The 25732-nt window shown below is 46.6% G+C and overlaps 1 protein-coding gene across 1 annotated transcript in view; it reads right to left on the bottom strand.

Annotated features, from left to right (window-relative positions):
• LOC310775829 (voltage-dependent T-type calcium channel subunit alpha-1I-like) overlaps positions 1–25732 on the bottom strand; it is a gene marked incomplete at its 3' end in the record, with an annotated part of 351343 nt that overhangs the window by 112627 nt on the left and 212984 nt on the right. Inside the window, exons 10-13 of the mRNA XM_083635957.1 lie at positions 11661–11812; positions 5971–6156; positions 3059–3176; positions 1755–1910 (exon numbers count right to left, since the gene is read on the bottom strand). Of these exons, the coding sequence (XP_083492083.1) occupies positions 1755–1910; positions 3059–3176; positions 5971–6156; positions 11661–11812 (612 nt within the window). The remainder of the gene's footprint in view (positions 1–1754; positions 1911–3058; positions 3177–5970; positions 6157–11660; positions 11813–25732) is intronic.

The raw sequence follows: 25732 nt of genomic DNA, 5'->3' as shown, positions 1-25732 counted from the left end.
CTTTAAAGTGTTTTTGTTGTCCAGCCAAATGTAGTCTCGCTGGCCAGCCTCCCCTCCCTTCCGTGAGAGGAGTCTGGCAGCGCTGGTCCCCATTCTGGAATTGTGGGAAACAATGCTCGGTTTGGTTTAACCAAGCACACTCGTCTTGGGCGGCGCTTAGCGGTAGTGCCAAGCAGGCCTTCTTTATTGCACAATCCAAATCTTCGTCAAAACTTGCCATTTTCAGCATATGGCAACGAGCTAGTGTGTAGGTTTCTGCTGTTAGCTTGCTAGCTAGTTAGCATTGTTGTTTTCACTTCGGTGGCCGGGGACATTTACAGCGACACACAGGGAGGAGGGAGCGGAAGCCGCTCTGAGTGACATGGTCGAAGCCAATGACAGAGCTTGTAAGCGGGGAGCGGAAATCCAGCATCGACTAAGATGGTCACCTCCAATGGGAGAGCAGCTGTAGAGCAGGGGGGGGCTTATGCCAGCAGCCTGTTTCCACGTTACTTTTCTACATTTTTATATGCTCAAACTTGAACCTTTGACCCTTATTTGGAAGTTACCTTACTCTGGCTTTGCATTGTCTGCTAAATAATAAGGGGTGATGCCAAGCCAAAAGATAGTAACTTCTATTTCATCCTTCACTTGGTTGGTTATCATTATATAAAACCAGTATGATAATAATGATAACATAGACATGAAGTCTAATGTTCATGGCACAATTAGGCTTAATATAATACAAGTATAAATATAATAGATTATCAGGCCGCTACACATCATTCAAATCTAGTTTGGTGGGACTCTTGTCTACCCCTTGTTATGTGTCTGTGTGTGTTGGCGCCTTGGGGGTTAATGTCATATGAGCCGGCACCTCGGGGGTTAATGTCGTATGAGCTGGCACCTCCGGGGTTAATTTCATATGAGCAACGCCTCGTGGGTTAATGTTGTATGAGCGGTACCTCAGGGGTTAATTTCATATGAGCAACGCCTCGTGGGTTAATGTTGTATGAGCGTTACCTCAGGGGTTAATTTCATATGAGCAACGCCTCGTGGGTTAATGTTGTATGAGCGGTACCTCAGGGGTTAATTTCATATGAGCAACGCCTCGTGGGTTAATGTTGTATGAGCGGTACCTCAGGGGTTAATTTCATATCAGTTGGCGCCTTAATGTTGTACGTGCTGGTGCCTCGGTCAGATGTCACAATCGTGACATTAGGCCTGCCAGTACTGTAACGTTGCAGGGCAGAGCATTCAGAGTGCAGTCAAACCAAACCAAACAACCGTAACTGATGTTACCTCAGTCTGGCTTGGCTTCTCTAGGGCTTTTGGAAGTTACTGTAAATATGACCCCCTATTTTCTCCAAAAAACAACAAAATTGACTCAAGATATTTATCCACATGATAAAGCAGATCTTTAATGTTCCGAAAATGACAAAAACTAATTTTTGGCTTTGCAGGGCAGTACAGTACTTGGGTTTGGCAGAGAGAGCCAATGCGGCTGTACAGTACTTGGTTTTGGCAGAGAGAAACCATGCGGCTGTACAGTACTTGGTTTTGGCAGAGAGAAACCATGCGGCTGTACAGTACTTGGGTTTGGCAGAGAGAGCCAATGCGGTTGTACAGTACTTGGTTTTGGCAGAGAGAAACCATGCTGCTGTACAGCACTTGGGTTTGGCAGAGAGAGAAACCATGCGGCTGTACAGTGCTTGGTTTTGGCAGAGAGAAACCATGCGGCTGTACAGTGCTTGGTTTTGGCAGAGAACCCTTACTTCTGCCTGAAAGCCCTCAACCAAGATGGCCACCAGCAGGTTGAAGAGGACGTAGTTGCCAAAAGTCATGAGGGCCACAAAGTAGAGGGCAGCCAGCGGAGAGGTGGCCGCCATGCCATTATACAAAACCGCGTTCCAGTCCTCCTGGGTCAAAATCTGACACACACACACACACACACACACACACACACACACACACACACACACACAGAGAGAGAGAGACAGAGGGACAAGAGAGTGAAAGTTCATAGAAGATATAATATGACAAGTTAAGATTAAATTTTAATGATCCCCGCGGGGAAATGGGGTCATTGCAGCAGCAAATGGGAGTAGAGCATATTAAAGATTACAGATTGCATGTTCATCCTGCTACCAGAGAGATCCAATATGCTCAAAACAATTAACCCTTTCTCCCGCTGTGCTCACAATAATCTCACAATGTCATAGTGATACAAACCAAATGGGTGTTTCCCAGTAGGCTAGACCAGGGATACTCCATTTTCTTTGCCTGAGGGCCACTTTTGTAAAATGATAGGTCTCAGCCAGAGTTTAGTCTGACAATTTTGTGCACACAGGATAGTTAGTTAGGTTAAGTTAGTTAGGTTAAGTTAAGTTAGTTAAGTACATGTAAGTGCCTGCTGGGTGGCGAGCAGATGACGATATTTGATCATTTAGCTGGAATCAGTCACATGTCATTTCATGTTAGTTATCATTGTGAATTAGAAAAGAGTCAGGGGGCCACCCTGCACCTTATCGCGGGCCGCATCTGGCCCCCCGGGCCACAAGTTGTATATCACTGGGGTAGACAGTAGGTAGCACATCTTGATAGGTTCACTGTCTTTCAGAGGCTGAAGCAAGCTTAGTTTGAAAGCCAAAGTGAAGTTTCTGGTATCATGACACTATGTCATGCTAGCTTATTAGGCTACATTTTGATTTTGGTGAGGAGAAAAACATTTTCCAAAAGGGTCTCTTGACCTCTCACCTAAAGATTTCTGAATGAAAATGTGTTCTATGGGTACCCGACGAGTCTCCCCTTCACAGATAAGTGTCTAGAGTGAAATCTGATTGGCCACCCCAGGTGCCACAACATCCTGACTGGCTGGACCATCAACTCAGTTAATTTATTTTTCTAAAACCATGCTCCTTGAAGGGCCACATTATGAAAAATGTATTCAAATTCTGAGATTAATCTCTGATTTCTCAGAGTTTGGAATTCAGAATTCTCACCTGGGACCTGTCTACATCCTTCCTAAATGCCACACTCGGGCCACCCCAGTGAAAATGGCCTGCAGTCAAAAGATTACCTGGAAGACGGTGACGATGGCCCACAGCAGGGAGTCAAAGTTCTTCCTGTCTGGTACTGTGTCTCCGGTGTCCGTCCTGAGACTGAACTTACAGCCAAAGATGTGCATCCCCAGGATACTAGAAGCACAAAACAGCGACAGGATCACAGTCCAGTGACAAGGTTAACACACACACGCGCACACACACACACACACACACACACACACACACACACACACACACACACACACACACGAGGGTCATCTTCCTCTTCCAATATTTCTGCCATGACTCGCATATCTTTTGTTTGGCAAACAGGGAATTTGACTGGCTGACCGCCATTTCTTAACCCTTTTTACACAGACATCCTCTGCACTTTTACACACAGAACCAAGCAGCTCCGCCATATTTCCACCCCAAAGTGCTTTTAGACAGCATCCACCCCTCCCGGTTTCAAATGAGGCATGGACCAATGGGCGTTAGGCGTATTATGTCCGAGGAGTCTATTTAACGAGCAACTTTCAATATTCGTCTGTTCGACTTTATGGATCACAGAGGCACCATCATATATTAAAAGCTACAGGTGACACAAGGCTTTCAAAATTCTAACCCTTGGTTCCAGTTTTTTGTAAAGCATATTCACATGTCGTCAAGTAGGATTAAGTCCGTTCTGAAAGCGTGTTGACTCACTGGACGCCTGGGTGTCAAACAGCTGCAGTCTGCTTTTAATAGCTTTATCGGCGTCGGCGTGAATATATAGACCACTTGGTTTCTACTTTTCAAAGTTTGACTGTCTGGTTTTGTCACTTTCAGAAGAGCAGAGCTCGTCTCAGGCACGGTGGGTGACGCGGTGCACAGCTGCTCGAGTGACTCGCCACAGAGTTGGGATATAAGCTATGGTATGAGCACAGTCTGAATACTACAACGTTAGTTGTTGATCGTAAGGGAACGCACAACAGGCGAGCCAGACTGCAGATATGCTTTGGTTAACTTATTTCTGATAGTAGAACTTCAATCTGGAGGTGGTTTCCCCTCAGTCCTCCTGTCATTTTTGAAAATAAATGAGCTGAGATTCCCGTCTTCTCGCGGCGTACCCTTTTAGACAGACGTCGATTCGGCGCTGATACTGTGCTACCTTCATTGGCGGAACGAAAGGCGGAACCAAATGACTTGTAATAATAATACCACAACGCCCACGACTTTCACAGGCTGTGTAAAAGGGGCTATTGTGATGACTGGGAAGTCTTCTGCTATTTACTCAATCTGCTCATGGAACAGCTCTAGCACATATGGGACTCTGTTGCCCACTTTTTTCCACAGTAGTAGTTTTGCTCTGCTTTTACTGATTTGATCAAAGATGGGCTTTGCTGTTCTGAGAGTTATGTCATTTTTGATGCAGCTTATCTGTATTGGATTTAGGATCAGAAGATCAGAAAGTAATGCGATGGGCCTTCTAGTGTGCACTGTGCAATAACGTTAGAATACAATTATCGCTATGAATAATTATTCCCACTTTAACCAGAACCGCTGTAGGGCATAACATGTCACCTATCCATATTGTCAAACAATCATTATAAATAGCATTTTTTAATACCATTATACATTATGATATGCTATTATAAAATATTCCTCCTCTAAGCAGCACCCGAGAGCACCACCACTACCAATAGGACGTCTACAATCCATGTTATCCATCGGAAAAGTTAATGAAGCATGTATTTGGATGAAGCAATTTTATGCGCAATTAAATCAGAAGAATGAGGAAATGAGTGTTATTGATGTTGTAAATAGTTGATATGTGCTTTGAAAATTCACAGATCTCATAGAAATACTCCAACTAATAATACAAAATAGTGATACAAACGTAGAAAATCGATTTTGTTTGTCTACTTGCAACTCAAAGATGCACATGCACATGTGTTGTGCGCGCGTGTGTATGTGTGTGTACAAGCCTGAACATGTGTGTTTGTATACTGTTTATGGATCATTGCCAATTCTGCCCATATCACCCTACGAAACAAAATCACCACAAGTGTCTCTTGAGAGGAAACTGACGCCGAGAGAGGCGGGGGGTCGCGGGAGAAAGAGAGAGAGGGATGAGGCCATCGATTGTCCGCTGAAGGACACTCGAGGCCTTTTGTGCGTGCTGCGCTGTGCCAGTGTCACTCGGAAGCGTCTTCAAGTGTCTGCTTGTTATTTTGTAGCAGATCCTAAAGTGTGTGCTCTCTATTTTCCAGCCGGGGTTAATAGCCGCTGTAGAGCATTTGTGACCTTCTCTCAATGGCAGCTGTCGAGACGATGTGCAGGCCTTTGTAATGACAGGTAAACAGACAACACATACACACAGAGGTGAAGGTTTGAGCAATGTTCTCTCTCGCTGTCATCAGTCTGCTGAGACACTGTCAAACACTGTGAAGGATGGAAAAAGGTTTGTGTGCATTGGTCGGTGCTTGTCTGCACTGCGATGCGTGTGCTGTCTGTCCTTGTCTGCACTGCGATGCTTGTGCTGTCTGTCCTTGTCTGCACTGCGATGCTTGTGCTGTCTGTCCTTGTCTGCACTGCGATGCTTGTGCATATGGAAGCCCTGAGAGGCAAGTGAGAAAAAAAAAAATCTGGTGATCCATTTTCTAAGTCTGATCTAAATTGTTTTCTGTCCTGTGTTTATGACTTAAGTTTTCTTTGTAAAGCTGGGCTCAGATTACAGGAGTTTTTAAATCCTAAATGATTTAGAAATGAATTGGGTTGCATCATGCCCAAAAGGAGAAATGTCGTGTGAAAATTGAAAACAACCTCACACTACACATTTAGAACATGACGGTGCATCACACACTACAAAGGTGCCAGGTGCTTCCCCCTGTGGTTTGTTGTTGTAATACTCATTTCGGCCACCATCTCTACAACATGTTCTTCTTCACTACAAGCAGCAGCTTACCTGAAGATGAAGATGAAGAGCATGAGCAGCATGCAGAAGGTGGCCACGTTGTCCATTGTCTTCATGAGGACCACCAGCTGCCTCCTCAGCGCCGGCATGAAGCGCACCAGCTTCAGCACCCTCAGCAGCCTGAAGGTCCTCAGCACCGACAGCCCGCCGTCCGACTGGCCGACGATCTCACACACACTGTACAGAGGAAGACAGGTCAACCAGCCAACCACCTAACCAACCAACCAATCAGCAGCCAAACATCCAATCAAACAACCAGCCAAGCATCCAATCAACCAACCATCTAACAAACTAACCAGTAGCCAGTCAACCAACCATCTAACCAACCAACCAACCAGCAGCCAGTCAATCAACCATTTAACCAACCAACAAACCAACCAGCAGCCAACTAACCAACCAGCAGCGAGCCAACCAACCAACCATCTAACCAACCAACCAGCAGCCAATCAACCAACGAACCAACCAACCAGCAGCCAGGCAACCAACCATCTAACCAACCAACCAGCAGCCAGCCAGCCAACCAACCAACCAACCAACCAACCATCTAACCAACCAACCAACCAACCAACTAGCAGCCAACTAACCTACCAACAAACCAACCAACCAACCAACCATCTAACCAATGAGCAGCCAGCCAACCAACCATCTAAACCAGGGGTTCCCAACCTTTTTTGTGCCAAGGACCGGTAGATACATGGAAAAAAAAGTTGCGGACCGGTTGTCAATTTTAATGGTTTTAGTTACATATATATTTACTCACCAAGTGGCGACAAAGGGTAAATAACAGCCTTTTGTGTTGTACTGTATGTAGCCTACAGTATTTATGTTTTTTTTTCAACTACAAACAACTAAACGTCAACTTGAAACTATGTTTCAACTACCACACACAGCCTATAATATGATAGCCTATGTTTATAAAAAAAATAATAATAATTGGACCGGGCTCACGACCCGGTACCAAATATGTTGCGGCCCGGTACCAGTCCGCGGCCCGGTGGTTGGGGATCCTAAACAACCAACCAACCAGCAGCCAACCAACCAACCAACCAGCAGCCAGACAACCAACCAGCAGCCAAACAACCAACCTACCAACCAGCAGCCATCCAGCCAACCAACCATCTAAGGCTCGCTTCAAAAGGAATCTTAGACTTCACATACACTCACACACACATCCAAAAATAATTTACGGTAATCTGCAGCCTGACTGTGGTTATTATATATAACCATCCAGCCTGTCTGTCTCCAGAAACAGACTGAAGCAGACTGGCTGTCCCTCCAGAAACAGACTGTAGCAGACTGGCTGTCCCTCCAGAAACAGACTGAAGCAGACTGGCTGTCCCTCCAGAAACAGACTGAAGCAGACTGGCTGTCTGTCTCCAGAAACAGACTGAAGCAGACTGGCTGTCCCTCCAGAAACAGACTGAAGCAGACTGGCTGTCTGTCTCCAGAAACAGACTGAAGCAGACTGGCTGTCTGTCTCCAGAAACAGACTGAAGCAGACTGGCTGTCTGTCTCCAGAAACAGACTGAAGCAGACTGGCTGTCTGTCTCCAGAAACAGACTGAAGCAGACTGGCTGTCTGTCTCCAGAAACAGACTGAAGCAGACTGGCTGTCTGTCTCCAGAAACAGACTTAAGCAGACTGGCTGTCCCTCCAGAAACAGACTGAAGCAGACTGGCTGTCTGTCTCCAGAAACAGACTGAAGCAGACTGGCTGTCTGTCTCCAGAAACAGACTGAAGCAGACTGGCTGTCCCTCCAGAAACAGACTGAAGCAGACTGGCTGTCTGTCTCCAGAAACAGACTGAAGCAGACTGGCTGTCTGTCTCCAGAAACAGACTGAAGCAGACTGGCTGTCTGTCTCCAGAAACAGACTGAATCAGACTGGCTGTCTGTCTCCAGAAACAGACTGAAGCAGACTGGCTGTCTGTCTCCAGAAGCAGACTGAAGCAGACTGGCTGTCCCTCCAGAAACAGACTGAAGCAGACTGGCTGTCTGTCTCCAGAAGCAGACTGAAGCAGACTGGCTGTCCCTCCAGAAACAGACTGAAGCAGACTGGCTGTCCCTCCAGAAACAGACTGAAGCAGACTGGCTGTCTGTCTCCAGAAACAGACTGAAGCAGACTGGCTGTCTGTCTCCAGAAACAGACTGAAGCAGACTGGCTGTCTGTCTCCAGAAGCAGACTGAAGCAGACTGGCTGTCCCTCCAGAAACAGACTGAAGCAGACTGGCTGTCCCTCCAGAAACAGACTGAAGCAGACTGGCTGTCTGTCTCCAGAAACAGACTGAAGCAGACCTGCTGTCCCTCCAGAAACAGACTGAAGCAGACTGGCTGTCCCTCCAGAAACAGACTGAAGCAGACTGGCTGTCTGTCTCCAGAAACAGACTGAAGCAGACTGTCTGTCTCCAGATCATTTTTCTGTTGTGTCTGAATGGTCTCATTTCATCTATTGACAAAGTTCAAAATTGGCATCATCACTGTAATTTACACACATTTACAACAGGGATATAATGCTGTCTCCTCTCTATGCAGCAATGCTGAATACACTTATACGTAAAAAAAAAAAAAAAAAAAAAAAAACTGAGTGAAATCTTGGTTCGTATGAAGTGAACATTTTCTTTAATTAATTAATTAATTTGTAGACTGCTGACCAGCAAGTGATATTCTCATCCGTGTACAGTTTTTCCCATCTCCAGGTGTTGATGCCAAAAGGAGAGTGTAGGAGTTTGATTAGGTCCCTGTTGAATGTGAAATGTGTGCTACAGCAGTCACCTTTAAACTTGATAACACTTTATCCAGAAAACCTGAGTAACCTATATGGGTCAGCTGTTGGCCAGCATGTTACCGCTCCTGCTATGACTACTTCTCACTGCACCTGCGTTGGGAGATTGCGTTTTCATTTCACACGTCTTTACAATTCAAATTGCTTGTGGAAGCCTTTCGCTATCTAGTAGAAGTTCACTGGTTTCCTGATGAGGTCAGATGGATCATTTTACAACATCATACATTTTGATTGAGGTTATGCATGTTGTTTGCTGGGATTCTTGGTTGTTTTAAGGTGCGTTGTCCCTTTTACGAGGATATAACATTACCGCCCGGAGCCTTCCGGAACATATGTTCGCAGTAATGTTAGTCGTTAGTAGTGATCTATTATTGGTGATTTCATTTTCAATACGTTATTAGCCAAGGCAGTCACAGCTGGCAAACATGTAATTAACGCTTTTCACTTCCATTCATATAATCCATGAAAATAAACGCCACACTTTGATTGTTTGTAGCAGTCATTTCTCAGTTAATGTTCTGTGTAAAGGAGTATCATCAAACTCCCATTGTTGGATGTGTGGGGCTGATCTTCTTCATTATTCCCGTTATAATAGAACTCTCATCTGATTCATTCATGTCAGTACTGGAGGGCTAATAGCCTCAATGTTCATCATCAGGTGCTTTGTTGCCAGTGTAAAAGGGAGACATCGTTGCTCTATTGAATATTTCAAGTGGATAAACCAATCTGTCTCCTCTTTACAGCAACATGAGGAGATGTTTGGCACAATAGCTGTAAATACATTACTAATGCTTGAAAAAAGAAAACAAACTGTGCTGGGTTTATCTTGCAAGCAATGTGTCCGGGTCTGCTAACGTTTTGGATAATGTTCAATCAATCTCTTACCTAATTGCTTCATTTACTATTAATTACTATTTTCTATTCCCATAGGGATCACTGAAGCTTCTTCTCACCATGTCTACGTCCCAGTGGATTTTTATTGTGTTCCATACAGTATAAATTATGACATGAGGAGAACACGCTTTCTTCGAAAATCTGGAATCACAGAAACGTGTCTTTTAGTTCAGTGGTCCTCACACTGCGGTCCGAACCGATACTTTTTGGGAAATTTAAAGCGTATTTATAATTATTATTATTATTATTATTTTTAAAGAGGATTTCTGCCAACGGGGCGGATATTTTACTCAACAGTTCCGGCATGGCACCGAAATGAGGCAACCTAAATCTGTGTTGTAATTTTGGTTGGGTAAGTACTGGCTGTAAAGGTACCGGTACCATATTGGTACCGGTACCTTTACAACCGGTACTTCCCCAAAACAAATGGGACCAACGTTCACACGGCATGAATAGCGGAGGACATTCAGATAGATGAAGGGCAGGCGAGAGATAAGAAGAGAGATGTAGATTCTGCGATGGACCGCGCTATTGATCTAGCGTCTATTGATCTAGCTCCGTTTGAGTAGCTTTGATGTCTATTTGATCTGTGGGGATCAGAGGCAGATGGATGGAGAAACAACAGCAGATCAAAGGCACAGTCACTCAACCTGAAGCTCAGCAGCGCACAGATAACAAAATACAAAAACCCGCTTGCTGCTGGCGCTCTGGCATTGCAACAGAGTGACACATACATAGGTGGTGCAGTTGAATCTGCTGGGTGGCAGTTTGACAATACATGGCATGAATTAGTTCACTGCTTGAGTTCTTTCCAAAATATATCCATTGTGGGGGAACGGGACGCGAGCAGAATTTCATCAGTCAACATTTAAAAAACCACAACTTTTTTTGTCCAGATGACAGAAAATGTACAATGATAAAAGCCAATCTATCCTGTTTACGGCTCACTCTCGTGCCATCGCTCATCATCTTCCAAATCACATATTTATGATGTTTATATATGGTAATGAAACTCTTTATTTCTCATAATTCATATGCCTGTTCTAAACAATGGAAATCCACATTGCATCGGGACTCAAACTTAAAACCCTGGTTTATGATGCGGAATGTTGTTACAAATAGTTTTGACAGCATTATGTTCGGATTACTCATACAGGTCTGTAGATATATTCATATTTTGGATCAAATTGATTAACAGTAGGTTTTGGAAAACAAATACACTGTTATGTCAGTGACGGTGATAAAGCAGACACTTTTTTTTTTATGGTAATCGTCATCATCGTTATGTTAGTCATGGTGGTTTTCAAACTGTGGTGGGTGAGAATGCTTTCAGCCTTTGAGAGGCGACTGAGTAGGTGGGCTTCTAACTGGTAAAAACACCTCAAACTTAGAACTCACTAGCAGAATACTGATGCAGTGTATCTCTGATTCTGATACCCATTGGCGGCTTGGGGCACAGAGTTGGCATGCGGCCTCTCCTCTCTCCCCCCACACGGTTTTCATAGTCCACTTCCCGGGCTGATTCCAACACTGCTCAGGTGTGCTCCTCCACTCAGGTGAGCTCCATCAGTAGCTAACGAATGGAGCTCTCCATGGTGCTGAACATGTGTTGACTCATTTGTGGGCCACTAATTAGCCATTTTTCCCCCTTTAGTCGGCCCTAGTTGCCTATCTGGCTCCATGACGCCACCTGCAGGCCGGGTGCTCTTTACACTTAAACCGCGATCACACGTCAAATGCTGTGGCCGAACACAATTTGCTCACTCACTCATTCACACAGATTTTGCATTCTTATTGTAGGATAATGTTTTTTTTCTCTCTCTCTCTCTCTAACTAAGTGAAGTGTGTCTTGCAATAACCATGGTTGACTTGTACTTTTTGTCCAACTCATGTCAGTGTTGGTACAGTTGTGCCTTAAGATATCAATATGATGTGTGTAAAAGCCTACACATAAACCAGTAATATGGTTGCACTTGTTGCAGTCAATCTTACACCATTTGAGCTGTACCTTATGATGACGATGATGCCATCAAACACGTTGTAGGGATTCCTCAGGTAGCTGAAAGAGCCAAACGCCGTGAGCTTCAGGATCATCTCCAAGGAGAACATGCTGGTGAAGACGATGTTGCAGATCTCCAGGACGTTGGTGAGCTCCTCGGGCTGGGAGGGGAGGAGAGGACAGGAGGGGCGAGGAGGGGGTGAGGAGGAGAGGAGAGGAGGGGGTGAGGAGGAGAGGAGAGGAGGGGGAGAGGAGGAGAGGAGGGGGAGAAGAGAGGAGAGGAGGGGGAGAGGCAAGGAGGAGAGATGATGCGAGGAGGGGAGAGGATGAGAGGAGGGGAGAGGATGAGAGGAGGGGAGAGGATGAGAGGAGGGGAGAGGATGAGAGGAGGGGAGATGAGAGCAAATGAGGTAAGAGGAGAGGAGAGGAGGAGAGGAGAGGAGGCAAGAGGACATAAGGAGAGAAAAGGAAAAGGGGGAAATGAGAGGACACCGTCTGTGGCAGCGCTATAGGTCACTTTGGTTACGCATTCTCCACATGCTGTCCCAGCCAATCAATACATGGAGGAAATAAAGCTATTATACACACACACACACACAGGCACGCACACAGACACACAGACACACACGCGCACGCACGCACAGACACACATGCGCACGCACACACACACACACACAGACGGACACACAGACACACACACACACGGCAAGTGCATTACTGAGAACAGAAATAAGCAAAGGGAGACTCCACACGACCGAGTCCTTCCTCTCTCTCTCTCTCTCTCTCTCTCTCTCTCTCTCTCTCTCTATCTCTCTCCATCTTTCTCTCACTTTGTCGTCCCTTTGTGTAGTTATCATCCACTCCACTCTCCATGCACCCACTGGCACAAACTGATTGGTGGAAAGGGCAAGGAGTGGCACAACAGCTTGCACACAACCTTGTAACCCCCCCCCCACCCACACACACACACCCACCCACCCACACACACACCCACCCACACACACACACACGCGCACACACAGTTGTAATATACTTGCAAATATGCTCACAAACATAAAAACTGATTTGATGAAGTTCATGGTTTACAGTGTGTACAATGTTACGCACTTGAAGGAAGACTCCAGTCCGTGAGATTATTTTCCTTTTTTTCCCTCTATAGCTAGATGCAGTCCAGTCAATGTGCCTTGCCTTTGTTTAACACCGTGTTAAATACAAGTTCACTTTCAGCCAGTGCAACACAAATAGCCTACATCACACTAAATATCAGCTCCCTGTTTCATTCACATTAACGTTACTACTAGTTTCGCCTAGTTGCCACATTCCTGATATTAAACTGAGAATAGAGATGCTTTTCTCTCCTCTGTGTGTGCAGTAACTCTCCTGTGAGTGAGCTTAGCTCTACATAGTCAATGGCACAGCAGCATCCCGCCATTCAGTCACCAAAAATACACATTCCAACAGCGCCCAAACGCTCACACAGTATGTAGGGGCACGGTGGCTCAGTGGGGGGCACGGTGGCTCAGTGGTAGAGCTGTCGCCTCACAGTCAGAAGGTCCTGAGTTCGATTCTCGCCTGGGACACTGTGGGCGCTGTGGTTGTTTTCCCCCCATATCTTCAGTGCCTACTGCCCAGGTGGGGTATCTCGTCGTAAGGGCCTTTCTCTCTGTGTGGAGTTTGCATGTTCTCCCCGTGCTCCCCCAGGGGGTTCCTCCGTATATAACCCCCCCACTAAAAACATGCAGAAGATCAGATCGTCATCGTCATCGGACCAGTGACGACAACATCCGAAGTTGATCCCCGGGCGCTGTACGAGAAAGCGACCACTGCTCCCGGCCTGCCCCCCGGAGGAAAGGACATGCCTGGATGGGTTAAATGCAGAGGACACTTTTCACCGGCCACCGTCAGCATGAGTGTGTTGTGGCCACATGCATGTATTGTGGTGTTCGTGTGACAATAAAAGACGGGGCTTGTCTCGTTACGAGAGTTTTTTACATGTTGTGACTCGTCACCACGCCATGAGACAATCATCCAAAATCAAACGCTTCTTTTCAAACTAAATACACAGCCGGAACTTCTTTCCAAACATGGACGCCTGGCGCAGTGATATGCACACAGCGCCTCAAAAGCACCATGGTAACTAACGTTAGGTCCACACACAAAGGGGGGGGCTGATGGTTGCACACAGCGCCTGTGTCACGTTCTTCTTGTCCCTTTTGTTTTGCTGAAGGACGTAACGTAAGCTGTCATGGTGCCTTTGAGGCGCCCTGTGCCCCACACAGACTGCCACACGTCAACTTTATTATAGATTTTGGCTTCTCCTCTCCCACATTCTACCCTGGAGGGGTATCTCTCTTCCCCCACCCTTTGCTCACTATAAACAGGTAGCCTATCTACACACACACACACACACACACACACACACACACACACACACACACACACACCACACAGCTCTGAGCTAAATTTGGCACGGTTTTTCCATCACTATTCCACTGAGCTTCCCTGTAACTTAAGCAATGACACTTCTGACATTTCACCAGCCAGAATCAATGGGGACTGTGTGTTTTGCATTTACACGTACGTGTATGTGTGTGTGTGTCAGAGTCCTGCACCGGGTCGGGGTTCCGCGGGGCCCCGCCGGGTACCCGCAAAAAAACGCGGGGGGCGGGTAAAAAATACACTTCTGTAAATTGGTGGGTCGGGCGGCGGGTAAAAATTAATAAATGCGGACGGGCGGCGGGTGGAACAACGACGACGTATGAGCCATGTATGTTTTTCTGTTGCACTCAGATGGAGGCAGGAGGTGTGTCTGGCAGGGGGGGTGTCTGGCAGGGGGGGGTGTGTCTGGCAGGGGGGGTGTCTGGCAGCTGGTCTGACTCGAACAGGAGAAAAGTTTCTGATGCACGTTTTCGCTTTTGTTTAGGCTACATAACCGGCATCGTTTCAAGTATGCGCATACTATGCAATGTGTGACGCTATATTGACTGCACAAAACATTCAAAACTCAGCTGCGGTCAAGGTGATTGATTGGAGACAATACGAGTCGGACAGATAATATAGTAGGCTAACGTTAGCTTCCAGTCAAACATACACACTGGCTGTTTTCATAGCAACAGGCAACAACATGTCATGGATGGATAGCGTGAAAGTGGAGAGGTCTCATCCCAACGTGGATTTACGTTCCTCCAACAGCAATCATAAAGGCAGTATGGATTATACCGGACATATTGGAAATAGCTGGTAAGTCACTTTGCTTGCTGTAACTGTCTGTGTGTCTGATAGCAGAGCTATCCAGCTGGTTAGTGAGCTAGCAGCTGCTAAAAGCTAATTAACGTAGGCTACATCAGCTGACGAGTCTCGGCCAGAAAGACTGCTGTTCGCCTCTCGTGTGAAAGGGTGGCAGTTTCATTAGGTTCACTACAAAATGTTTGCACTGCAGATTAACGGTTATTATATATATGCGGTTCCGGGTCGGGGGGCGGGTCTCATGTCTGCGGGGCGGGGTGGGTTGCGGTACTGATTGATCATATGTGCGGGTTTGCGGAGCGGGGTCGGTACTGCACGTCGCGGGGCCGGGCGGAACCGGGTCTTGAAAATCAGACCCGCGCAGGACTCTGGTGTGTGTGTGCGCGTGCGGGCATGTGTTATGTGCGCGCATTTGTGTGCGTGTGCATGTGTGTGTGTGTGTTTGTCAGTACTAATGAGTGTTTAGCAGTGTGAAAACGCAGGCTAATGATGTGTGCCCACCGATGTTGGTAACGATGGGATGTTTGCAGAACAGCCACACATGGTCAACAGCCCCTGGAGATCACTACTGCAGACCTGAGACCAGGTCTAACCAGGTCAACAGCCCCTGCAGATCACTACTGCAGACCTGAGACCAGGTCTAACCAGGTCAACAGCCCCTGGAGATCATTAGTGCAGACCTGAGACCAGGTCTACCCAGGTCAACAGCCCCTGGAGATCACTACTGCAGACCTGAGACCAGGTCTAACCAGGTCAACAGCCCCTGGAGATCACTACTGCAGACCTGAGACCAGGTCTACCCAGGTCAACAGCCCCTGGAGATCATTACTGCAGACCTGAGACCAGGTCTAACCAGGTCAACAGCCCCTGGAGATCATTACTGCAGACCTGAGACCAGGTCTAACCAGGTCAACAGCCCCTGGAGATCACTACTGCAGACCTGAGACCAGGTCTAACCAGGTCAACAGCCCCTGGAGATCATTATGCAGACCTGAGACCAGGTCTAACCAGGTCAACAGCCCCTGGAGATCATTACTGCAGACCTGAGACCAGGTCTAACCAGGTCAACAGCCCCTGGAGATCATTACTGGAGACCTGAGACCAGGTCTACCCAGGTCAACAGCCCCTGGAGATCACTACTGCAGACCTGAGACCAGGTCTAACCAGGTCAACAGCCCCTGGAGATCATTATGCAGACCTGAGACCAGGTCTAACCAGGTCAACAGCCCCTGGAGATCATTACTGCAGACCTGAGACCAGGTCTAACCAGGTCAACAGCCCCTGGAGATCATTACTGGAGACCTGAGACCAGGTCTACCCAGGTCTAAAGACTCCTGCTCTCCAGTCGGCTGATGTCTGGAGGAAAATAAAAGGCGGGGCGATTCAATGCCACAAAAAGCTTTTTAGGAAAGTGAAGAAGAAGAACAAGTTGTGTCTGTATCTGTTATCTTCACATCTTTTGTTTTTTTTAGGGGGTGGTGTCTTAATGCCCAATTAAGAGATTAATTATTGTGGTACTGTGGGGGGGGCAGGAGGGCCCTCTAATGATCTAACTTCATTGGATGGAGGAGAGTTGGGACTGTGTGGGATCATTCTGTCCTGGCCCAGGTAAGATACTGTACGCTGCTAACAACAACCATCTGTGACGAATAATCAGAAAAATACAAATAGCTGTTTATTTTTAAACAAATGCAGAGAAAACAAGCACAGCTTCTGTAGAATCCCACAGCGCATTTGTGGCAATGCTACAGGCGATAAAGCGAAGTAATTGGCAGCAATGCTACAGAACAGGCAGTAAACCTACAGTAAGTAATTACGGTAGCCGTTTATTTGAATGACAGCTCGGCTCTGTGCTGCCTTCATCTCCTCTGTGGGGAATATGTTAAGCTGCCTGTGACTGAACCCTTTACCAATCATAGCTTAAAGCATAATGCATACATCCATACATAGAAGCCCTGCCTACAGTACAACAATGTGCTTCATTATAAAATGCTTGAGAATGTGTTTTATCATCGTGACAATAGAGTATATAGAGTATATTTTGCTATACAAGCAGTTCTTACAAACTAATAGCTGAAGAACCCAGAAGTTGGCCTAACTTTTGTCATCATGTGACATCATCAAAACAAAAAAGGTGTGGAAATGTATATTGTTGTCACAGTGCAACATTTACAGCACAGTACTTAGTTTACACTAAGTTTGGTGAAGCAGTTTTCAGCTTCTATGCTCCAACGGTCTGGAATAAGCTACCTGTACACATTAGAGAAGCACAAACCATAGTTAGTTTTAAGAAGCAGCTTAAGTCTTATTTTTATACTCTGGCTTTTAATTGATTTTTTATCCGTGCCTTGCTTTTATTGTCTTATTGTTTTACTGTTGCTTTTATTGCTATTTCTGTTTTTATTCTCATGACTGTTATTACTTTGGATCCTCTTGTTGTTTTACCAGCATCTGTTGCTGTTGCTCTTATCTGGGTCCTACTGTAAAGCACTGTGAGCTTCATTTTATGTTATGAAAGGTGCTATACAAATAAAGTTTATTATTATTATTATTATTATTATATACTATACTATGTAGATAAATCACAATAAATCAACTCGAAATGTTGAATAAAGAATAGAGTTGATTTGTACAAGATAACTTTTCCCACACCACACCATGAGGAAGTCTCATAGCAGCACGAGGAGTGAAGTGTCACGCCTGTGGTGCTTCCAGATGAAGTTGGCTCCTGAAGCCGCAGTGCTCAGGCAGAAACACTGCAGTGTAAAGCTCATTCCGCATGCTAATCACATTAAGCATCCAGAAACTCATTCAGAAATGACAGGGTAGACTCGTTGGCGCGTCAATCAATGTTACACTGAATGCCTGTGTTATCAGCAGGGTTACTGCCGACCCCCCCCCCCGCCCCCCCACTGGCCACAGTAGTTGGTACGTCTCAAAATGAATCTTTCACCAGCTTTGCAAACTGAGTCTGTCCTATTAAATAGAACGAAAATCAAGAGGATTAATTAATTCGTGAGATTGTCATCATTACGTGTATAAAAACAGCCTCACCGTACTTTCATGTTCGTGCGCACCCTTTGAGTTACAACAGCTCACTCACTGACGCCTCACTGATTTTTCTGACAATCGTCTTGTGTCATTTTTAATAGGTCCATGCTCACTATTTGCATTCTCAGTGAAGGCTTTGGAGTGCTATCTTTCCATACCCATCAGGTAACAATTCAACGATTTAGCGATGGTTCATTGATGATTCATGCGCATTGCATTCTGGGATTGAGTCCCGAGCCTAATTGGCTTATTTTGTAAGGAGGTCAATAGTCAGATTTAGGGACGTCGACCGTTAACCGTTAACCGTTTAACCGCCGAGAACGTCTTTGATCGGTTAAGCATGTCGGTTAAACTGACAATTTGCATGTTAATTTGCATACAATATTGTTGCCAATCTGGCTATTTTTTTCCTACTTTGTGGGAAGCAATGTTATAATAAGTATATTAAAACATGGCACAAGGGTTAATAAAGCTTGATTTGGCAATAAATATATGGTTGATGTCGATTTTCATTCACACCTGCTTGTCTGATGTCTGATCAAGCAGCGCGCACACACAGCTCCACATGTCACAGCCACACACCCCGCCCCCCTCTGCTCCTCTCTGCTTTGAGCAGACGAGTGAAACAGAAAGGAACATGTCGAGGTATGTTTAAAGGTCCCATTCCGTGCAAAAGCTGTTTTTACTTGTAAATGCATATATACTGCTGTCAGCCCTCCCTGTAATGAGTGGTCACAACCTCAGAACTGCCACAGTTGGATTTGTCCCTATCCAGCTTCCCCCTGCAGTCTCCTTCAAGCCACACCCCCAAACACTCTGTTTCCCAGACGGGGTATCGATTCGGGACGTCACGAGCTTCCTCACGCATACTGCGCGGGTCTCTCTCACACAAGCTACCTGCACCATTTTGTCTATAGCCACAAAATGAACACTTCTAGCTGGAACGACGCCAACTGTACGTGATCCAGCAACTGCGGAGGTGCATTCGGTAAGTCTAGGCATTTTGAGATGTCCTCTTTAGCGTAGCAACCGTTAAGTTAGCGATAGCGTTAGTTGTGGACACAACCTAGCGTGCTGGTCCACAGAGACGCTAATCTGATTGGCCGCTGGGAGCCTGGGGCGGGCTCTCCCTCAGCGGCCAATGGGAACTGTTAGTTCTGAATATATTATAGAAACAGACCATTCTTGGGACGCAACGAGATGAGGAAGTGACAACTCCGTCACAACAAACAGGGTTGCTATATTTTCGACAAATTAATCCAGAATCATGTTTTATGGACCAGAGAAACACGTTTTTAAGAGGTTACAGCTGCACGAATTGGGACCTTTAAAAAAGCCCGTTGTGGGACTATTTCGTCCAGAAAGGCGACAAAGTACGATGTAAATTGTACAAACAAAACATTTGTCCTCTGACGACGCCCCGTGCAGACTACAGCAACATATGCTTGGGATACATGGCGACGGCAACGCGATCCAATACAAATGATGGCATCCAAAAATGAATGGGCAGCGACAAACATCGCTGCGGTCTGCAGGCAGGCAGTGAGAAACTGCATTTCTCCGCTTAGGCTTTCTCCGGAGTCGGGACCCGGTCCATACTTTCTATTTACATTCGCTCAGTGTTTAGAGAGATCGATCGCCCCCCGTGTTTCAAGCAACAAACATCTTCCACATGGTCACTGTGATGCCCCTACTCGTTTGTGTTTACTGTGTGTCCTCCTCTCCTCCTCTCTCTGGCTCTGTCTGTGTGTGTATCTGTGTGAGAGCAGGACGAGGCGAGCCACTCCCCCGCGTGCGCCCCTCGCTCCCTCCTATTCACCTTATGTTCATACATAAGGGTGGGCCAAATTCTTCCGGGTCGTGTTAACACTTCCGGCGGTCACGGCGCGAAATACAAAAGAACGCCAGAAGAAGAGAGTTGTTTTTGTAGCGGACAGTGCAGGGGGTGTCACAGAGTGACATGCAAATTGACGTGTATTGTCGGACGCCCCCTTGTGTACTAATTGAATATGTTAATATTACGTCTTTGCATCAGAGGGAAAGCAGGAAGTGGGAGTGGCTTAGAGTTTATAATCATCGAGTTCAGGTGGGGCGAGCTCTCTCTGTTACCTCGCTAGTTTGACCAGGAAGCATGTAGTGCTCCTGTAGGTCCCACTTCTCCAGTTTTCCTCTCTGTTCTCACGTGTGTGTGTGGGTGTGAGTGTGTGTGTGTCCGTTTCTTCGTTATATTTAGCGTCCCTAATCTACTGAAGGGGAGCTGCCGACGGCCAGCTCCACACCATTGCTTGGGTCGGCCATAGACAGACCTGACTGTCGAGATGTCGTCGCACATGCAGTGGAGGTAGGCCGCTCCCATCATTTTGAGACTTTTTGCTTGATCTATCTGAGCAAAGACGTATGGTGTTAATGTGACGAGTGTGATTTGACACGAGCTGATTATCTTTTGGGGACCAGACGCTTCGTCACAGGGGGTAAAACAAAGAACGTAGCCTACTACTTTGAGCTCGGTACACAGCAAGCAAGCGAGTATCCACTGTTAGCCAGGTCAGATCACGTTATCGTCGACAATGACGAGCACTTTCTTGTAAAACATACCTGGACTCCAACAAAGAAAGCTTCAGATGGTTCTCTCTCCTCCGAGCGCAGCGCGAGCCACTTACGTCTATAAGACCCACAGACGTTAACGTAATTCAATGGAATGCGAGAATTAACGAGCCAGTTACATGGCCTTGCATTCTTAGACATTGCCGTTTGCTTTTATTTGGTATGTTACATACAATTGGCTAAATTATTAGTTAATTCAGAGTTAGCTGATATTGGAGCAGCGCAGCCATTTTATTTTATTTTATTTTTAGCCGGAAGTTGTCACACGACCACACAACCGGGTCAAATGGGGGTGGCTACATAAGGTGAATACAGTGACTGCAGTGCTCTTCTCCATGCAAGAATAACACTTAACTCATTGAGTGCCATGGACGAACATGTTCGTCATTTCGTTTAGTAACGTAGAGTGCCAAGGACGAACATGTTCGTCAATTGCGACGGGGGGATGTCGATCTAAGCCTCTTACATCGCCTCTTACAATATGGGAGCTATTGAATGTGTCTAACCTATTTTACAGAACCCTTAGGTGGCGACAGTGCTCTCCAGATTATAGAAAGGTCCGGAAAACTGCAGGAGAAAGCCGTGATCAAAGAGAAACCGATGCATGCTGCAGCCAGAGCCATATAGATTGCTCTGTCTGCAGCTGAAGTCGGGCTGCGAACATCAGTCAATCCGCGCACACAACAGAGCTCCTCTGCCTCTGTCTGTCTGTCTGCATATAGTTTCTCCACACGATTACCCGCCAGAAAGGCAGCACCCGACGCCGAACGGCCAAACCTTTTCCTGCAGTCCCGTTTGGCATTTCCTTGTCGCGCTGTGATCCGCCCGGGAGCCGCCGTCAGCCGCCCGGCGCAAAAACGGAGGCTCCGAAAAATAGACTGGGTGCGTGTGGGGAGGAGTTTGCAGCTCAGGGGGGGAGAGGGGGGTGGGGCACGCAGGCTGCACAGAACTACACCACGTCACTACATCAGAAAATATTAGCTAGAGTCAGTGAATGTGCTTGAAATGCTGCATTTCACAAAAGGCTGAATATCTCAGCTTATAATTTGAAAACTGTCTTTTTGCTCAAAACAGCCCATCTTCTCCGGCTCATAACTAAAGAACGGAAAATGGTATCAATAAACTTTTTTTTGCAGATGATAGAACAGGGTCTCCTCGTTCTTTGTGTGTGTTCGGTGTTTACATAGTAATATCACACAATATTCTGTGGGCCTCGAGAAATCACTGAAAACGCTCTGAAACTCTGGCACTGGGAGCTTCCGTTCTCCAAAAGTGGCTGGCACTCAATGAGTTAACAGATATTAGTCTATGACATAAGACATAGGTCTAATGCATAAGAATAATAATTCAAGTGGATTTGGTAGTGTTTGGGAAGCACTGCAGTACCGGATTCGCACACTCTAATGCCGTCTGACTGAAAGCCTGAATGGAGCGCAGGAGTGAAGGCACACCACTAATTAATAGTTCACGTCTTTAAAAAAAAGTTTTACTGATGGTTAACCGATTAAGGGTGTCGGTTAGTCGAAAGTAGAATTAACCGAAAATCCACATCCCTATAGTCAGATTATAACAGTCCATGTAGGCTAAACGTAGTCATTGTTTTGGGCTTGTTATCAGAAGAATGTCCCTTTAAAAAGGGCATACAAAGTGCAAAGTCTTGCAGCCACATCCTGCTTTGATGTCACATCCTGCTTTGATGTCACCTGCCAGTTTGTTTGTCACAGGATCTAATATGACCTCCAGATGACGGCTGGGTAGCTGCCTAAGTGGCTGCTGCTGTAGACCAGACAAACATGTCAGCCGCAACCATGACATTTACAAGCGTTTGGCGGGTGGCAGGTGACGGCTTCCCACACGACTTAATTGCTGCTCCCAGACCAGTGGAGCCGGTGACCTGGGGTGCAGTTGAACAGGTGGAGGCACTTATCTCCAGGCTGCTACAGGTCCAGGATCAGAGCAATGAGACTGATTAAGCCTCTGATACCGCTGTTCAAACAGATGGAGGCACGACTCCTCTCTCTCTGTGTGTGTGTGTGTGTGTGTGTGTGTGTGTGTGTGTGTGTGTATGTATGTGTGCATGTGTGTGTGCGTGTGTGTGTATGTATGTGTGTGTACACACTATGCTAAGCCAACTGTGTAACCACAGACATTCCTACTCCCTATTTCCTCCTTATTAACAGAGCAAAGTATCTCTCTCTCTCTCTCTCTCTCACCATGTCTCTCTCTCTCTTTATCTACATCCATCTCTCTCTCTCTCTCTCTCTCTCTCTCCATTTCTCTATTTTTAGCTGCTGCCGAGATGAGAGACACCCCACCACTGCGATGGAGGGAGGAGTGAGGGCGACAGGAGAGGGAGAATATATTGATATAGAGACAACGAGTGAACAAAAGAGAACGAGAGCGGCGCAGGGGGGTGGAGAAAAAGCAGAGAATTAAAACATGTCAGAGAGGTGTATGGAAGGAGGCATCACACTGAGGTGTATTCCTGACATCACAGAGGTGTATGGAAGGAGGCATCACACACAGGTGTATCTCTGACATCACACAGGTGTATGGAAGGAGGCATCACACAGAGGTGTATCTCTGACATCACACAGGTGTATGGAAGGAGGCATCACACAGAGGTGTATTCCTGACATCACAGAGTTGTATGGAAGGAGGCATCACACAGAGGTGTATCTCTGACATCACACAGGTGTATGGAAGGAGGCATCACACACAGGTGTATCTCTGACATCACACAGGTGTATGGAAGGAGGCATCACACAGAGGTGTATCTCTGACATCACACAGGTGTATGGAAGGAGGCATCACACAGAGGTGTATCTCTGACATCACACAGGTGTATGGAAGGATGCATCACACAGAGGTGTATTCCTGACATCACAGAGTTGTATGGAAGGAGGCATCACACAGAGGTGTATCTCTGACATCACACAGGTGTATGGAAGGAGGCATCACACAGAGGTGTATTCCTGACATCACAGAGGTGTATGGAAGGAGGCATCACACAGAGGTGTATCTCTGACATCACACAGGTGTATGGAAGGAGGCATCACACACAGGTGTATCTCTGACATCACACAGGTGTATGGAAGGAGGCATCACACAGAGGTGTATCTCTGACATCACACAGGTGTATGGAAGGAGGCATCACACACAGGTGTATCTCTGACATCACACAGGTGTATGGAAGGAGGCATCACACACAGGTGTATCTCTGACATCACACAGGTGTATGGAAGGAGGCATCACACAGAGGTGTATTCCTGACATCACAGAGTTGTATGGAAGGAGGCATCACACTGAGGTGTATCTCTGACATCACACAGGTGTATGGAAGGAGGCATCACACAGAGGTGTATTCCTGACATCACAGAGTTGTATGGAAGGAGACATCACACAGAGGTGTATCTCTGACATCACACTGAGGTGTATCTCTGACATCACAGATGTGTATGGAAGGAGACATCACACAGAGGTGTATCTCTGACATCACACAGAGGTGTATTCCTGACATCACAGAGTTGTATGGAAGGGAGCATGGACGGATCATTTTCAGCTGTTAGGAGGAAGTCTCGCTGCGCGTGATCTGAGCTAAAGGTGCGATTACGCTCCGGCACGCCTGCCTTCAGCGTGCCGGCTAACCTGCAGTGGAGACATGTCTACCCAGTTGGCTGGGAAATCACATTATACAGTAATGGATTGAGGGAGAACAGATGTAAGACGGATGCATGAGATAGATGTGCAAGAGATAGACAAGAGAGAGGTTAGGGGGCATTTGGGTAGTGTAGGGGTCAAAGTAGTCTCGCAGCAGCCAGACGTAGATGTGATCTACGTCTGGAACACTACTCTTGAAAAGTGGTTAACGCCCCCAAGACAAAAAAAAAGAGGCGTGCCGGACTTCTGTAACAGCCCAGTTAGTCAGATTCCGCCGCCCGATACCTGTTGGCACTCATGTCGCTGGAAGCGTGCTGACGTAAGACGGATGTGACCACGTGACACTAAGGTAAAAGCACCCGACCGCCGAGACCCGGGTTCAATTCCCGGCAGCGGTACTTTACTTCCGGCTTGGTCAGACGTTTCTACAGACACAATTGGCCGTGTCTGCGGGTGGGAAGCTGGTGGATTATGGAAAAAAAACACGAGCTGCACAAGAACCATGATGGCAGCGGCCAAAAACGTCAAACTAGAGGCTTCAAAACGCGAGTCCACAAACCGATCCATATTGTTTATACGGCCTAAGGGGTTCCAGCTAGGCTTGCCGCGGTAGTCGGTGTCACCGGTGTTACACGGTGGTGGGGCATACACCGATTACAATAACATGCACACCGGTAACACCGTTCATTTTTATGGAGGAAGAAATGAAAGAAAAAACTCCGCCCGCTCGTGCCAGTTTCAGCGTGCGCCGGGGTCAATTACAAGCGCTCCCTCTGGGCTGCAGTGTGGCTCCACTGTTCATCGTCTCTGGTTAGACCAGCAACTAACGTTATAGTTATACATGTTATGAGCACACATTATGCCCCCCTCATACACATGTAGGTAAGACCCTTAGCTAAGTCTGCGTGTGTATTCTGTTGTCACTGCGGGCCATCTCTGGAAATGTGTGTGTGTTTTTTTTTTACCACAGCTAAAAGTCCATGCTAGCTTAGCATCAATGCTAGCTTAGCAGCAATGCTAGCGGGACCTACCCAGCTATGAACATATTTTAAGCTCAATCTTTCGTCAGGCACTTTTAGCGGACTATGTAAGCAAGGACCCCAAAGAACCAATGCAGTTGCATTATCCATGCGGTCACCGTCGATTCGGATGCCTCGCATTCTTGGTCCATATAAGGTGAATGATATCACCAGAACGTCAAACAGGAGGAGACACGTTCGTATTCTCCGCTACGATGAGGCCAATCCAGTCTTGATCTAAAGTTATAGTATAAAGCTAAAGCCTAATGTAATCTGACTCCAACAGCATGTACAGATGCAGCCAGCCAAAGTGGGACGACTGCCCCGCGACTGTCCTGCATGCAAAGTGCGGCGCTGCTGCGGTGCCGATATTCTTTTTCCACCCTGGAAGTCCACTTCTGTTTTCACCCACCAGGAGGCGCAAAAACACACCGTCTGATTAGCTTTCTGAAAGACTGACTTCGCCCTGTGATTCGCCTCTCAGACCACTACACCGTCAGT

The sequence above is a fragment of the Poromitra crassiceps genome (genome assembly GCF_964638095.1).
Source record: "Poromitra crassiceps genome assembly, chromosome: 4".
Classification (NCBI taxonomy): domain Eukaryota; kingdom Metazoa; phylum Chordata; class Actinopteri; order Beryciformes; family Melamphaidae; genus Poromitra; species Poromitra crassiceps.
Note: the sequence above shows the minus strand (reverse complement) of the source record. Positions and strands in the feature narration are given on the sequence as shown.